General features: G+C 46.0%; 1 protein-coding gene across 5 annotated transcripts in view; it reads left to right on the top strand.

Annotated features, from left to right (window-relative positions):
• Positions 1 to 16799, top strand: part of nrg2a (neuregulin 2a) — a 53108-nt gene that overhangs the window by 3263 nt on the left and 33046 nt on the right. The window contains exon 1 of one of the 5 annotated variants that reach the window (XM_037467586.2): positions 3837 to 3970. The exons of 3 other annotated variants lie outside the window; for them this stretch is intronic. Coding sequence is in view for 1 of the 2 variants with exons in the window: in XM_037467584.2 (XP_037323481.2) it covers positions 13521 to 13608 (88 nt within the window). In the remaining variant the exon portion in view is untranslated. Of the gene's footprint in view, positions 1 to 3836; positions 3971 to 13389; positions 13609 to 16799 lie in introns of those variants that run through there. One more of the 5 variants, XM_037467584.2, reaches the window with a different exon arrangement.

Here is a 16799-nt window from a genome sequence, read left to right as displayed (position 1 = left end):
TGAAGCAGACGAGTGCAACACTGTTGCTGTGGACGCACACTTGTATCACTCCTCCGTTACTGTGAGGTCCCATTCTATGCAGGTAGCAGCTGCTGCTGCATTGAGCTGGTGGACAAGCAGAATATTGCCCCGAGCTGTGCATCTTCTTTTTTTTTTTTTTTCTAGGCCTAGAACACGGACGACAGCGGCTGGTGGCTCCTGTCGTTAAACCACACGTTTACCCGGCAGAACGAGCATTTGCCGGCCGGTTGTTACAGCGCACTCGAGGCCAGTGAGGAAAAACATTGTGTTGATTGGGACAAGGGCACTGATTTGTTGGGATAAGAATGGCCGTGGCAGAGGAACGGCCTAATGAGATTGACCAGCAAGAACTGGGTGGATTTGTCTCCACTGTTGTGTGTTTTTTTTATTTTCGGCATTGTTTCATATGTTCACACTCGACTCGCTCGCTCTACTCTTTCAACGCAGCCTCCTCTATATTTATTTCATATGAAGTGAAAAGGGCACGGACAATTTCAGCAACTGTCCTCACACATTTTCCCCCTCGTAATATGCATAAAGTCCCAATCAGTCAGTCTTTCAATCCCATGGATGAGTCTAGGCTTTGTCGTCCATCTAAAAATTCAAAAAAAAATTGGATCAAATTTTTCTTATTTTGTTGATTTTGTTATGAAAAGAAAATCATGATGCTCAATGTATAGTGAGAAATATACTGATTGGTGCTTGTATAAAATAATTAAACAAATTTAAAATGTGCAAAATATTTTGCCGCTATTACCTACGTTTGTATGTGAATACCATGGATTGCAGTAGAATAGCTCACCCCCTTTGTTTCAAATTCATTGGATTTTTTAAATGTAATTAGGCAGAAGTTTAAAACATTGACATCTGTGGCATATGAAACTGAGAGTCCATAAACACCATCGATGTGATCAGTATGAGTAATGAACTTGGTCCACGCTAACCAATGTCTCTTTCTTTTACGAGCCAACCTAACATTGTGCTTGTTAATATCCGGGCACGCCAAAGCGAGGTCCAAAAAAGGCAATGTTGGATGTCGAAACGTGATTAATATCAATAGTTTGGAAGGGGCACAGATAAAGTTTAGCCTTAGATATGTGTCAGAAAACCGCTCCCTAACAGAATCAGGGAACACAAGGCAGCATTAGCCTTCATTTGGAGTCTTGTTTCTGGCCACTTTATGAATGTAAGTCCAATATTAAATCTCCTTGAGTGTTTCTTTTGCTCTCTACCAAGTCCTGCATTTGGGTTTCGGCTCACGAGGGGCTTTTGCATTAGCTGATTAGTCGTTATCTTTGTCTGTCTCCCATTTGGTGAAGGCAAAGTGGCTTAATGTTGGGGTAATTCAATTGATTTTAACCTTTTTTTCCTTGTAAGATCAGCCGCCTGGTAGGCCCCGCCATTAGGACTTGAGGACAGGGGGACTAAATCCTCCAAATTGCTCCCCTCATTCAAACCCACTCCAGGTTGTTTAGTTTGACACCAGATTCTTTCCTCTAGCTTCAAACCGACCCGACCGCTGCGGGGTTCATTTGAAAGTCCGACCTCTCACCTCTCCCGGATCCGTTTTGATGCGGCCCCTGGTGTGACAGGCGAAAAAATTATTTGGGCTCAAAATGTGGCCGTGCCCTCACTGCTACTTTCTTTTTCTTGTTGTCGCTGTGCATTGGCTTTTCTATTTTTTTGTACCAAAGTCAGGCAGCAGTTTGCTTTGAATCTTTAGATACGCGGCTCATGCGTGTTCTGCACACACGACTATTGACTTAACTATTCATCATCGGACTACACACAACTTATTGTATGTGATCCACTAAGTCAGTAAGTCAATTGTATACCTGTTTGGCCTTAGGCAGGGATCATCTGTGTCCTTTTTACCTCCATGACAATGAAACTACCTTTTTGATGGAGGTAGATTACAACAAATATATGCAAACACAGGCTCGCGTTAAAGAAATGTTCTTCCTCATACCAGCTGCCAGTGTCTCAAACAGATCAGGTTGTTTCTGATTAATATCCCTGTATTCAGTTTAATACCCATTTTTTTTAAATACCAATTGTATTGTTATACTGCTCCAAAGTTCATGTTGAGGCTCTGGAATTCCAACAGGAACTTACCGAGATTTAGGGAGATTTTCTGGATTGCATTCCTAAAAAATGACCTAATGGAAAGTGAAAAGAAGATTGTGTTCTTAAGATACAACCTATAGACTAGACGGCAGTAAGCCAAAGACCTCTGGTTCCACTCGACAGGCAGCAACCACCACAAAGAGCCACGTCTGATGAAAATACGACGGTTTGCTTGCAAAAGCTGTGATTATGACACCGAACTAAGTTGTCGTCACTTTCTAATTCTCCCTTAATCAGCTTCAACACCTCACTTCAACACTAGCAGCCGCTGTGAGGGGTTTAACGTGAGTTCAGCTCTCCATGGGGGGGGGGTTTGACCGCTGCACTGTGACAGACGTGTCCATGACGGACTGCCAGACGTGTCCTGTTATTTCACACACTCCGTGCTTTGGATGATTACGAATGGACGCTGTAATGCAGAACTATGCCGGGGTTCGCGGAGAATAATGGGATTACTCTCAACTCAGCCGGATGAGATCAATGAGATCAAGTCTGCAATGCCATGCAGTTGAAGGCTTGATATTTTTTTTTTAATTATTTCTTTTACACAACTTCGAATATTTGTCCGTTCCTGAGGAACAGTGAGGTAAGAGTCTGACCGGATCAATGAGAAGGGAGCCGAGATTTCACTTACTGCTTAACTTGTTTTAACCGAGGCCACATACAGTCTCGTTACAGAAACACTGCTTTGTGTATTACACCATCATCGGTATCCTCTACGGTACCGTTTGTCTGATTTCAGCCAGCTGTAACCAACAGAGGAGCCGGGCCGGGTCGGCTGGTGGTTAGAATGCAGATTAGTTTTACAGTTAGTACATAATGTCACAACCAATAATCTTCATAATCTCTGGCTTAACTTCATAAAATGGGATGAAAGCTGCTTTTGGAGCTGCAAAACAGAATTTTTGGTAATCTTGGAGGGGACACTTGTGGGGGTTGGTAGTAAAATTGCATATGGATTTTTCTCACGTTATCCGTTTAATGCCATGAGATCATTTGTCTAATCTTATCAGTGTTATGCCATGAGATCATTTGGTGTTTGCGTGTGATTCCACAGCTGCATCCACCTTGAGGTTGACAATGTATTTCCAGAGTATTAAGCTGTATATAGGCTTCCCTTCTTAGTCCCTTGTCCCTAAATCGCAGGCACGATACAATTACACTGCACAAATATATAATTTTGTTCTTCACATAGTTTAGATTTTGGACCCTACTTTAACGGTCAATCAGCACGCAGCTATTTGATCGGTAACCATTAATGTCAACCCGAGTTGACAAAGAAGAAATTGCATTGAATGTCCAACCAAACGAAACATTACTCTTAAAAATAAATAAATAAAAACCATTCCATTATTTGGCATTAGCCTCTGTGATCCCAGTTCAAATGCTGTCCCTCGGCTCTTTTTTTTTTTTCTTCAGCCCACTGAAGAATGTTGGGTTCACCACAATGAGGCAGTATATGATCAGGATCGGGAAGCGGGAGAAACACACAAAAAGTTAACAGGGACTCGTCCGTTGGGAATGCCGCTGCAGTTGTTAGACTTCCTGCCCCTGCGTCTGGAGCTGTGTCAAAAACACCCAAAAGCCCACAGCCCCCCTGCCCCCCCCCCCCCCCCCCCCCCCCGGTGAGATATGCACACAACTGAGAGTCACTGCCACTCGGGTCGTACTTGGTTCACTAAAGGAAGCCATCTTTCTAATGCTACTGCTGTGCTTTTTTAATACTTGTAAGCCCGTGTGCTCCTTTTGGACTGAACCGACCATGATGGTGTCCCTCGGGGAGAGGCCATCGACTTCAGCTTTGGACGGAGGTTAAAAAGAGGTCCGGTAATAACGTCGAGCTGTTGTGTGGAAATAAATCGTTGTTAACACTGAACAAAAAAATATCCCTCCGAGATGAATCGCAAAATGCGTGGAACACAAAACCTGCTCTATAATGGGGGGGGGTTTGGTATTTATGCCCTGATGCAACTGTTCGTTTTGGCCTGCTCTTCACGGCTTGTATCCTTCTGCCTCGTGAAGGCAGTGGAAGTTTACTCTGCCTTTTGAATCATTCAGTAATTTGCAGCTATCTTGGGCTGCAATACTCTTCTTTTACAGGCTGCAGCCAGTGCATGTAATTAAATATTTAAAATGTTTTTTTTTTTCCTGTGCACAGCATTAAAGGCTGTTGACAAAATTAACCCGTTACAGTCACAAATTGTAACAGAATTAATCGCTGGAGAAAATCCAGAAAATAGATGCATGACCATGAATTTGTCATTTTGCAACCATAAAAAAAATCATTCTCTCCCATTCATAAAACGTTTTTTTTTTTTCCATCCGTGTGTGGTTTGTGTTTTCAATTCCAAATTGTTTTCATGCTCTAAATGTGTTCGACAGATTGACCAATATTTGTGTTAAAACGCTGCCAATAATTCTCCCATATGCATGCTTTTGTTTACATCTATTTAACGCGCCGTTATTGATCAGTAACCCAGCGCCGGATCAATCCAGCTCACCTGGATCTGAAACCTGATTTAAGACACACATCTCTCATACTGACCCCAGCTCACATGCACAATTGACTGATACTTTTTATGAACCGTATAATTGTATAACACTGTTTTTTGGAATGTTGTGTAGCGGTAACCTACCATTGCTCCTTCCCAGGAGGAAGGGTGCAGCTGGCGGGCACACGTTTTCCTGTTCCCTCACCTGTAGATCTTTTCTAGCTGTGGGCGCAGCACTACAATAAACACATTCCATAATATTCCACAGAGCGTTTTATGGATGTTGTCTGCCATCCTAAAACGCGGGTTGTCAAAGGTTTGTGTAAACAGCTTAACGCTGTCAATGTCCTGCACCGCTGCAGGTTATTCATGGTGCAATGTTGCACAAAATCGCCTTGTTGGCAATGTTGACGAAGCACACAAGTCAAAGCTTGAGCAAGTCTGCATTTTTTTCGGCGAGCCACATTTCTGCCGCGCATCTGGTGGCGTTCGCCCAGAGGTGCCTCGGTGATGCCGTTCGAAAGGGCTGTGTAGGTGTCAGTCGGCGCCGTTTTCCCCACTACGAAGCTTGCAAAATTGGATTTCGTGCATGACACCCGCTCGTCGTTTTGGGTGTCGTCGTTGCAGGGGGGCTCCTTTTCACCGGAGGACGGCTGCAGGAGATGACCTTTTTCGCTGCAGGCTCACTCGCTGGCATTCATCTCCATGTAGGCCCCCAGGCCCCTTCATCAGCCCCCTCCCCCCCACGCTCCGGGGTCCGCGTCGACTCCTGGTTTTATTGGTAGATTTGAGAATGTTATGATTGGAATATCTGAAACGGCAATTAGATGGTAAACTGAGAATTTACTGCAACTGGCATGCTGTCAAACTATGGTCACCCCCATGTTGTACCTTTCAACAATGTTTTTATGTCTCTCTATATTCTATTTGTCAGGTGTATCTTCAGAGTGAATCAAGTCACGCACACAGTATAAGAACTTTTTCCTCCCACGTCTGTGACGCTTGCCTGTGTTTGGGTGTGTTTTTCTTTGGGTAATTGCCTAAATTTCAGTGCATTTGCTTTAATTCAGTGTCGACAAGCATATGCACGTTTCCCTTCGTTAGTTTTGAGATGACTTTTTTTTTTTTTTTTTGGAGTGTTTCAAACCTGATAAGCGTGATGTAATCCTGAAGGAAATAGTGCATGTATTGTCCAAAACTCAAATATAAAAGTCTTTTAATTTTTTTCATTTTTATAAATGTCCAGAGAAAGCTGACAGTGTCCATGACAGGAACTTCAACGAAACGATAGGGAACGAAAGGACCATGGGTGTGTGGGTGTGTGTGTGTGTGCGCAGCGTGTTGAAAAGAGGGGCTGCCGGCACTCCTGCTGGGCGCCTCCTGGTGTGTTTTACGGACGTGTCCAGTCATGTCTCCCCCCCCCCACCCCACACACACACAGCGCATATCCTGAGAGAAGGTTTGTTCCTCAGGTATGTTGTAGGTGTGGATTGATGTGTGTGTCTTAACATGAAAATACTTTAAAAACCGAACGGAATGGTCTCGTTGGCGGTGTTTGCAAGTGGACCAGGTCCAAATCATGTTTCCCTCAACAGTGAAGGGGTCGCTTTTTTTTTTTAAGGGTAAACGTGCTTTCATAGTTGTAGCGGGGATGAATTGTGCGGCCCTGGGATTGAGCGATACCTTCCTTGACGTAACACAGAGGAGGAGCAGAAGATAAAAGATTATGACACTGCTGACTCATTCAACTACTTGTAAACAACTCGACCCACACGTTCCTGGATATTTACAGAACGTACGGGGATTATTTAGACACATTTTGATTTATCGTCATCCCGCTAACAGGGTGACCGGCTACATGACACCCACAGTGACCCGTGCGTGCTGTCTGTTGCTGGCACTTTTCCAGAGTGAGATGTTCGGGAATACGACCTGCACATCATCACGTTGAGCATCAAAAATAAAAAATTGTCTATATTTTGCAAGGGACAAACAACACACTTGATGATTTAAATTCACATGCAAAGTGCGATGGACGCAATGCTGTTGCTAATTCAGGCAACACTTCTGATAAATAAATAAAAAGGACGTGCGTGTCTGTCGGCGATCACTCCGGCATGCATGTGTGCGGGGGTGAGTGTTTTGGTAGTAGGCTGTTACTCTATCCATTTTACGCTTGCTTTTTTCTTTTTCTTTTCTGACCTTCCACCAGTGCTTCTGCTCATTATTGTGTTGCTCTAATCTGGAGGGGACAGGACTGGGTGCAGAAGTGTATTTATCTTCCTGCACAAATAGGACCTCTTTCCGTCTGGTCCCCGCTCGGCTTGTTGTTGAGAGATAGCGAGCGGCGCAGAGCGAGCTTCAGTGTGTGTGTGTGTGTGTGTGCGTGCGCGTGCGTGTGAAAGAGAGAGAGTGTGCGCGTGCACGGGTGAACTGAGATGTGTCCCAGCTGGCCCACACTAACCATCACCTCACTGCAGCTAATGCAGACAAAAGAGGAATATATTTCCCTTGTGATATTGATAGCCCTTAACTCTTGGGGGGGGTGGGGGGGGAGATGATGTTTTACCCTTTAAATGAGAAAGTAAAATTCCTCACAGGTCCGTCGTACGAAAAGCCAGTAAGAGCAGCGCTACAGAAGGTCCCTGCAGCGCTGTTTCCGCTAATGTAGCCGAAGGCCGGGAAGGCGCTGTGTTTCAAACCTGATGAAGTTGCAGGTTCCTGTCAGAAGTCCGTAGAGCCGAGCTGACGAAGCCATTGCTCAACTCGGATCAGTTCATTTTGTTTTGCAACAATTAATACGCCGTTGGCTACAACTCAAGTATTAGATTTGAGGCTAAAGCTGTTGCGCCGCTCCTCCTTCGGCTGTAAGCTGCTCAAGCCGCACTGGGTTCTGCCCGTTTAGAACAATTACAGCTTCAGCTAGCTTTTAACTTCCTCCGTTGAGAACCACGGTCTGTCAGTCCCCGGCGTGCTTGGCGGGAGAGTCTGACTGCCCTCTTGGGAGGGTGGCGAGGTTTTTTTTCTCCCTCCCCTGAGGTGACTTGACCGCGGAATCCGGCTTCCTGTCGGCCGGGCCGGACTTGCCGGAGAGCCGCGGCGTGAGGCCTCGCTCTCGCCCCCCCTCCCCCATCAAGCTCACTCCGTCTGAGGCCGCCTTGAACGGGGCTTATGCCGCCGAAGCGTGATCTAAGCTTACACATGCGTAGTGGCCTGTTTTTTTTTTTTTTTTTATTCCCCAGGAGAAGCCATTGGTGAAAAATAAACAAAGAGATAAGACACACTGGTGATAAGCCCAAACTCAGCCATGAGAGGCAAAAAAATAAAATAAAAAAAAAAAAGATTGCAAATGATTTGACCAAGAAGCTGCTTTCACTCTGGGTGAGACTCCGCATAGTGTCCCCATCGTGACATGTTTACGCTGCTCTAAAAGCACATTCTGGAGATAAAGGAGAAGTGCAGAGCGCAGAAGGAATTTGATTCGATGTGAAGAATGCCGAGCGAAGAGCGGATGCACACATGTTTTTCAACGGGAGGGGGGGGGCTGATAAGAGCACAACCTCCCCTTGTTTTCCCTTGTAGTGATTTACACGAAGCTTGAAGTGGATTTTCGACATGCACGACACGTTAATGGGTGATTTAAAAGGGACATGAATCATGGATTCATTTCAAATAGTTATTTACCACTGGAATTGATCAAACAAGTTTAGTGAACTCATTTGATTGTGAATGGTGTCATTGTCCATCAAATTATGGCTCTTCGGAAATATCATAAACTCTCTTAAGACTCTGTAGCTTCTTGGATTTATACTCCCAATGTTTTTTCACACGTGATATACAATGACGACAGGTAGGATGTTTAAAAAAAGTTTTTAATGGCAAACGAGTGCGCACGTCACGAGCCCGGTGTAATGCTGTGAATCAGATGCGTCTTTTGTAATCAAAATACAGGGGGGGGGGGTGGTTTGTATTAGGAGTGGAAATCTGGTCCGTTTTTTTTTTTTTTGAACGCATCACTGCCCCGCGTGCTTCATCTATTTACACGCAGATGCACCTGTGTGTTTGTATGCGTGTGCGTGTGTGCTCGCGTGTGTTTGAGGGGGCTTGTTTGTGTTCGAGTGTGACAGCGTATACTTCGTCGGCCCGAGGCCACTTAGGCTGAGTGCGTGTTGTTCTCTCTGGTGAGGAGCGCACGTATGTGTTTGCGCGAAGACGTGGTTCTATGTGGGTGTGTGTTTGATAAACTGTGAGAGCGAGTGGGAGACTTGTTTGTCTTTTTTTTCATCTGGGCAAGAGCAGCAGAGGAAGAGCACAACGTGGAGGTGGAAGGAGATCCGCTTCCAGCCGCTATCTTCAAGTCAATCTGATCAGTCACACAAACCTCTTTATCTCTCGCTTGGACTGAAGGGAGGGAGACGTAGAGAGAGGGAGATTTTAAAGAGGAAAATTACAGAGGGAATGAGAAGATTTTTTTGTTTTTTTTTGTTTAAGAGGATCATCAAAGTCATGCTCACACAGCATCTGTCATTCAAAGTTTCTCAGCTATTTTCATATCGCAGCTATTATTAGTCCAAATGGAAGGCTCTTTGTTATCAGGGAAGAAAGATAGGAATCAGGATGTAGTCAACTTTTTCTTTTTCCCCCCCCAAAAGTTTTATCAAAGAGGAAGTGGAAATTTTCAATTGACATCCAGGTACCACAGATTCTACCGGGTCCACAAGCATTATCAATCATCCGCCGCTGGTAGCAAAAATAGGCGTTTCATGATTGTGTGCTTTTCAGTCTTATGTCTCTGCATGGGCGGGTCTGTCCCCCTGCCCGCAGAACAAGAAATAGCACCACAAAAAAAAAAAAAATCGTATAAATCAACTCAAGCTTAATTGCTGGTCTGACACAAATGGATGGCTGTCATTTGTGATGCAGCTCTGGCAACCACCCAGTCGTGGAAGACTATTGGTACAAGTATAGAAGCACGGAGATCACTTCCGGCAGCGTGTGTGTGTGTGTGTGTGTGTGTGTGCGCGCTGGTCTGCTATTGCAGTATCATGCCCCATTGGCTGATGAGTTGCTATGCTCATCTCTTGTTCCTCTCGGCCCCAATCAAACCTGTCACAATATGAGTCAGCGTGGCCGTAAGTGGGGAGCGATTCCTCCTGCCATTGGGATCAATCACTGATCTGACACATCAGTATCCATCCATCCATCCATCCATCCATCGGGGGGAGGCTCTGGTGGTGCGATGTGTGCTCACCATTCAGGAGGCTGCGATGGAGGCGGAGAACTGAACAAACGACGAGAGGCTAAAGAGCTGAAACCTTTTTCTTTTCTCCGTGGCCTTGAGAGTGCAGCGCGCTCAGTGCTGGTGTTTGTCGTGTCTCCCTCTCCCCGAAATGCTACCGCAGTGCCTCCCAGCAGGCTTGGCACAGACTTACTCGTGGACATCTCTCTTATGCAGCGATACAGTGGCCGGGCTGCAGCTGCTCAGCGGATACCTCTCCCCGTGTTCCTTTCTTTCTTTCTGTCATCATCACTCTCCTGTGTTCCCTTTTTTTTAAATTTTCAATAATATTTCTTACACATTATCTCCCGTTTTGTCACTTGCATCCTTTCTTGTCTATCTACCCCTCTTTCTCATCCTCAATCCGCCCTTCCGCATCTCTCTCACAGACTCTAGTTGCTACCCTTAAGACTGCGGTTACCATGGTGACAGCAATGGGCTGCGGGAACGTCAAAGAGCCGTTTCCACCCAGGATCACTTCCTTGTTTAACACTTGTTTCCTCTGTGCTTTTGAACCAAGCAGCCGTGCTTGATTTGAATTCGCCCATCTGTTTGCTCTTTTGTACACGAGACTGTGGATGTGATATTTGGCGTCTCCCTCTCTCCCTCTCTCTCTTTCTCTCTCTCTCTCTGTGTGTGCTCCTGAGCTCAGCTGTTGCTGAGCAGAGTCATCAGTAACACTCCGATTTGGAATCTCAGTTGACCTTGGCACAGACGACCTTGCGAATAAAGAGCCCTTTCCCCGGGCCTCCAGATGTCTCCGACCATTGATTTGTGTCGTGGCTGTCCGTAAGTCCTTTCACGCCACAGACCCTCGCACTGCATTTCTCTCTGTACCCCACCATACACTGGGCCCACTGTTGGGTGTGCAGCGTTTGATTCAAGTCACCGAGCGGTCTGCATGTGTTGCTCTGACGTCCCACCTCGTTGAAGCAGATGTCTCGTTGAAAGGTGACTATTAGCAGGTGGGAATGTTATTCTTCGGGGATTAGGAGGCAGGCAGAGATGGGGCCTGCAGGACGTTTATGAGTCAAACTTTTAGGGCTTGGCCCCCTCGAGTGATGCCCCTCCCACACTGGCCCACACCGTGCCCCATCACCTCCAGACCCTGATCCGGGGACGGCACGCGGCTTTTGGAGAAACACCAGATGCTTTTGAGTGGACTAGAAACAAAAAAAAGAGTGTCAAAAAAGTGTCCTTCATGGCCTTCAGACACTCAAAGTGGTACCTTGTTCAAGGCTCTTCACACAAACAAAAAGCTTCATTTCAAGAGATTTATTTTGCATATCCATGTTTTAAGTAACAGCCAACTGGGACAAAGCCACATGATGCAAACTTTAGAATTCGCTCACAGTTCAGAAGACGCAATAGCCGCATATTGATGACCACTCCAACCCTCGAGGTTAACTTGTTCCCAATGCTGTGTGTGTGTGTGTGTGTGTGTGCGTGCGTGCTACGCCCTCATAACTCATGTCAGCCAATGTCACATTTCTCTAATTTGCATCTTCTGTGGCTCCGCTTCGAGACCCCCGTCGGCGCTTGCAGGAGCACGTCGGTTGGGGGGGGGGGGGGGGGGGAGCAGTGAGCGGCGCGCAGTCTTCAAGATCTACATTCCATCATCCGGAGGAAGTGCCATGATGTCACAGATACGCACATTTCTGACACATGCAAAAAAACGTACGCCCACCCAGAGACACGGGCCGGGGAACGAGTCTCGTCTTGTTGAATGGTAGAGGAGGAAGCAAATGTTTGAGGTTTTGGAGCTGGGGGGGGGGTTGGGAAGGCAGGGACAGGTCTCTGGCGCACCGTAGCCGCTGCCAGCCCCCAGTTATCGCCGCTGACCGATTAGGCCCCAGATACGGACGTGAAGCCGTATCAATGTGTGGCTTCGGGTTTGACCCCCCCGTCCCCCCCCTCCCCGTTCCCCCCCCTCCAGTTTCGTTGCCCGCGGATGAGGCCGTTGAGCGTGCCGGCCTGTTAAGACGTGACCCTTTCCGCTGCCCCCGTCACAATCCTCCCCCCCCCCCCCCCCCCCCTTACTCCAGGGAAACGTGGAGACTCATCGGAGGGCCGAACTGAGGCAAACCCTGGGAGGGCCCCCGCAGATGACTCATTGACACATTTCCTTGCTCTAGTTTCGATGGGTTTATTCTTTGTTTTTTGTTGTTGTTGTCGTTGTTTTTCCGTACATACGAGTTCATTCAGCATGAAATTAGAAGGAAGAAGAAAAAAAAGAGAGAAAAAAAAAGCATTTGCCAGTTTGATAGAGCGGCTTAAAATAGTACTTTGACCGTCATGTATTCACAGTTTGGTGTTAGTCCAATGAAGATAAACAGAGGGGGCCGCAGTGTTATTGTCGAAGTCGTGTTTACATGACAGATTGGGTCGGGCCCGGCCGGAGCCCACGATCCACTTGGAAAGTTTGAAGTCTTCAATGCAGTCACCGCCGCTGACTCTCAGCTCCGTCCTGCCCCACCTTTATACGAGTCTCCCCTCGCCCTACTCCTTTGTGCTTTCAAACTGTCTATTGACGTACATAAGAGTACACAAGGTGAGATGCCCACTCACTTTTCAAAAATGGAAAAATGTGATTTTTACAGGTCTGGTATCATCATCTGGAAGTTTTTTTTTTTCCTTTAAAGATGAAAGCTTGTTTTAAGGGTATCCTAATCATTGCTCCTGCGTGGACATGGACGACACCTGGCTAGCAGCGACGCTGAGAGAGCGAGATGCAACCGGCAACAAGCTGCAACTCGCTTTTGGCGCTGAGAGTAGGGGGGTGGGGGGCGGGGGGGGGGGGTGGAAATGACAGACAAGTGAGGTGAGAGCGAGAAGATTCTGTGAAATGATGCGTGGAGCAGTCTGTCGCAGATTGCCATCTGACTTTTGGCACCTCGCGCACCGCTTCTTTTGGCGCAAATCGGTACCAGATGTGTCGTGTTATTGGGACGCCGACCATCAAACCTGGCCCTGAAGTATCCGGGTGGGGTCGCGATGGGGGGGGGGGGGGGGGGGGCGAAAACAACAAGTTGAGAGGTCTCACTGCAATATTTAGTCAGAGGCCCCTAGAAAAGAGGAGATGCTCCCGGGGTACAGGAACTAGAAACAGACTTTTAATGGACAGAGCTTCCATTTCTCTGTGGACCAGGACTCTGTGTGTCCTCAACGGAGGGGGGTGGTGGTGGTGGTGGTGGGGGGGGGGGGGGGCTGCAGGGCCTGGAAGAGCCTCTGCTTATCGTACTAGATCTAGTAAGGGAACAGTTGATTGCTTGAAGGCAATGGGAAATGCCTTAGTCGCTCCCTCCCTCTTTCCCCCCCTCCCTCCCCCTGTATTCTCTCTCTTCTTGAGCAGTGCTCTCTACCTTTTTTTTCTTCTTCTCTCTCTCTCTCTCTCTCTCTCTCTCTCTCTCTCTCGCTCTCCCCCTTCCTCCTCCCAGTCCGGCCTTCCCGTGAGTTGATGGGTGTGAGTATAGCAGGAGAGACGCTCTAACAGACTCAGATTCTCGTGGTGCCCACTTGCCACACGTTCCCAATAGGACTACCAGTTTTTTTTACCCCCCCCTCGTGTCCTCTCCTGAGAGGATATACTTTCTTCTGACAGCATGGCGGAGACCAAGAGGAAAGAGAGGAAAGGGAAAAATAAGGGCCCTAACAGAAGTAAAGGACAGAATGAGAAAGATCCCGCAACAGGTAAAAAAAAAATTAAAGGTGTTTTTTGGAGGGTTTTTTTGGTGTAACATTTTATGTACCTGCAAATACATACTTGTTTATGTACATTTCCTTTTATGTGTGTGTGTGTGTGTGTGTGTGTGTGTGAGTGAGAGATACAGGAGAGAGTGAGTCTTTTGAGAGAATGATTAAGTGAGATTAACTTTGTAGAACTGTTTCACGGAAGTCTGGGACAAAGTAAGTATCCCCTTGCCTGTCAAAGCTTGCCGCGAGCCTGACGCATGGATCCGTCTTCAGATGTTGACAGCTTGTAGCGGCATATCTAGTTTTGGCAGCACTTTGGAATTAGAGGGAAATGCAACAATGTGACTACTCAATGGGAAGTTTCGGGCTAAAACCTGCTCTGGACCCCGCAGAGCCAAAGCACAGCTGTTTTTGAAGCCCTCTGAAAACGAATGACTGGCTCCAATCGTGCTTTTTTTAAAGAATTTATTTTAATTGACTGCATAGTTGTTGTTTTTTTCCCTCAAACGTTCCGCCACATATCGCAGGTTTCGAAAGTATCTCCGAGCACAAACAGTGGCTCAACTTGCTTTCGTCTTAATTATTCAAAAGCAGCGCAGCAGTGGGCCGCCTCGGGGTTTGATCCTACAAGCCGCAGCATGTCACTGTAGTTTGACCTCGGGTCACGGGGAAGCCCAGCCCCCGTTTCAGTGACACTTTGAGGACAATTCCATGACTGCTCATTCTTGGCGTGAAAGGATACTGTATCTTAGACAGCATGTCTAGATGATGGTAGCCATTTTGTTCCCGCTGTTGGGACTAGTGTCAGCTTTCAATAGATAACCCTCAACAGTGGGTTTAGCGTTTTCTAGATGTTTAACTTAAGCCTCTTTTCAGCTTAAATGGGCTTCTTTTGCGGTTTGCGGTTCATTTTTTTGTATTCACTCTTGAAAAGTTGAATGTAAATATTTGCCGGTCCTTGTTCACAGTTTGATTGTGATCTTTAAACATGTGGGATTAAATTCTCCCTGAACTAAAGCGGACTGAAAAAAAAAAAAACTGATATTTTTTTGTTGCCGTCTTTGATAATCGATGAGCACAGCTGCACAGAGCAAAGAGCCATGGTCCGCTTTATTTTCTCTCCTCCCAAAGTCTAAATAAACCGTCCTTGCTATCACCGAATTTCTCCAATGCATTGAAAATAGCAACTGGTTGTTCATCTGTCAGCTGACCCTTTTTAACGTCAGTTTTAACTAGCTTTGAAAGCAATTCTAATTATTTATTCTTCTCGTAGAAGTTGGATTAACGCTCTATCCCCGGAGCTTTTTTGTTCCAGATATATCCAAAGGCAAGAGAGGAAACTGAGTTACTGAATGATCTGTACATTATACTGTAAAAAAGAATTAGTGTAAAACTAAAAGCCCAGATTTTGTTGAAAAGTATAACTATAAACTATCTACATCTTTTAAGAGCCGTTTTATCTTACATTGTGTATTAAATGACTCAAGATTTGCCGTCATTGTGTGTCCGTGGGTAACCATAGTGAAAAAACACTGCCCTTTGTAAAATGGAGCTGTTCAAAGTAGGCCGCGATGACAACACGCCAACACTTGACGTGCAGAGGAGCCAAACGCAGCTTTTAAAGATCCTCTACCCACCCCTCCAGCCTGTAATTACACAAATGACGTCACTTCATTGAGGATGCGGTTTATCAATATATCATATCACCAAACAAGTCTGCACACAAACAGAAATTCAGCCATTCGTGAGCCGTTCTATCAGTAAAGAGGGTAGACATGGGTACGGCGTCAGCACAGCGTGCCAGCTTCCTCTATACAACCCTTTGTTGTCCTCTCTCCTCAAAGAATTATCAAAGATTCTGTTATCGGGCTCGCTTTGCTGAGCCAAATGACGAAAAAAAACAAGACAAGTGGGGATTAGCGCCCTTTGTGTGTCCTGCATGGTTCTGCGTGGACATTGTGCTCATCCACCAAAATATGGATATATGATGATGTTACACAGGTTTAGTTTGGACAGTTTTCCAATTTGACTCTAAAAAAGTGCCATCGGAAAATAAACGTGCAAAGATAAGTAAATCGTGAAGTTAAATGAAATGCAGCTGTATGTTGCATTGTGGGTGATAGCGTGCACATGTCCAAGTGCTGGTGCGGAGATGTATCAAAGTATAATTGTATGTTCTGTCAGTCAACATCGCAGGAACAGGTCCGTATTGTCTCGTGTGCCGTACTTTGCCAGAGAACTTCTTTGAAAGAGCCAAAACGCGGGTCCCTGTTGGAGAGGCGAGAGCCCCGAGGCATCGAAAAACTTATATGAATAAGACGAGCATTACGCCAAAAATGTCATGGATACAATGTGTCATGGATGTGTACCTCTCCTCTGCACAGTCTTCATGACCTACAGCAACGTTCCTTGTGTTGTTCACCATGTCGTAATCCACCCTCCCTCTTACATTCAAGACCAAACTCGACATGTTTTCTCACTGGGTTTGCGTGCGTAGTGAAGGTGCTTTATAATTAGTCGTGCAGTTAGACAATTGGCGCTTTAAGTTTATTGCAGATGCATTTTTTTTTTTTCAATAGACAGAGATCGAGCTGCTTGAATTATTCATCAACAGTTATTTTCATGGAGGCCAGTTGTCAGACGAGGTGAAAACGCCTCAGACGATCATGGCTCAACATTCAGGAAGGATCATGCTTTTATGTAATTGCTGTAACAACATTGCTGGTACAAAAAAAAACTAGAAAACTAATCGTGAATCCCGGTAATACAACTTTACCTTGCCAAAAGGCTTCAGGATTGCAGTGTGTGTGACCTGTGAATCTGCGATAGTCTCATCGTAGCTGATGATCAAAAGCACTAATTGGGGAGCGACCAGACGTCTCTTGAAGCGTGTTCCAGAAAGAAAATGTCTGGACACAAACCAGATTTAGAAATATAAAAGCGTCTTTTTTTTGTTTCAGATGAAATGAAATCGCTGGTCCCCTCTCATCATGTTTGGTTCTTTTGTAGTGAGTTGGCAGTGTAACACAATAATAACTGTTGACCTACGTCACAGAGGTTAGGGAGAGGGCAAATGGATCCGAGTCCATCTGCTTCCACATCTTGCACCCGGCAGAATAACAAGTCTCCCTCGCAGCAACTTTTTGGGGTGTAGTACATTATTCCATCTGGTTTGATCTACCAACATC

The sequence above is a fragment of the Pungitius pungitius genome, chromosome 16, assembly GCF_949316345.1.
Source record: "Pungitius pungitius chromosome 16, fPunPun2.1, whole genome shotgun sequence".
NCBI lineage: Eukaryota > Metazoa > Chordata > Actinopteri > Perciformes > Gasterosteidae > Pungitius > Pungitius pungitius.
Note: the sequence above shows the minus strand (reverse complement) of the source record. Positions and strands in the feature narration are given on the sequence as shown.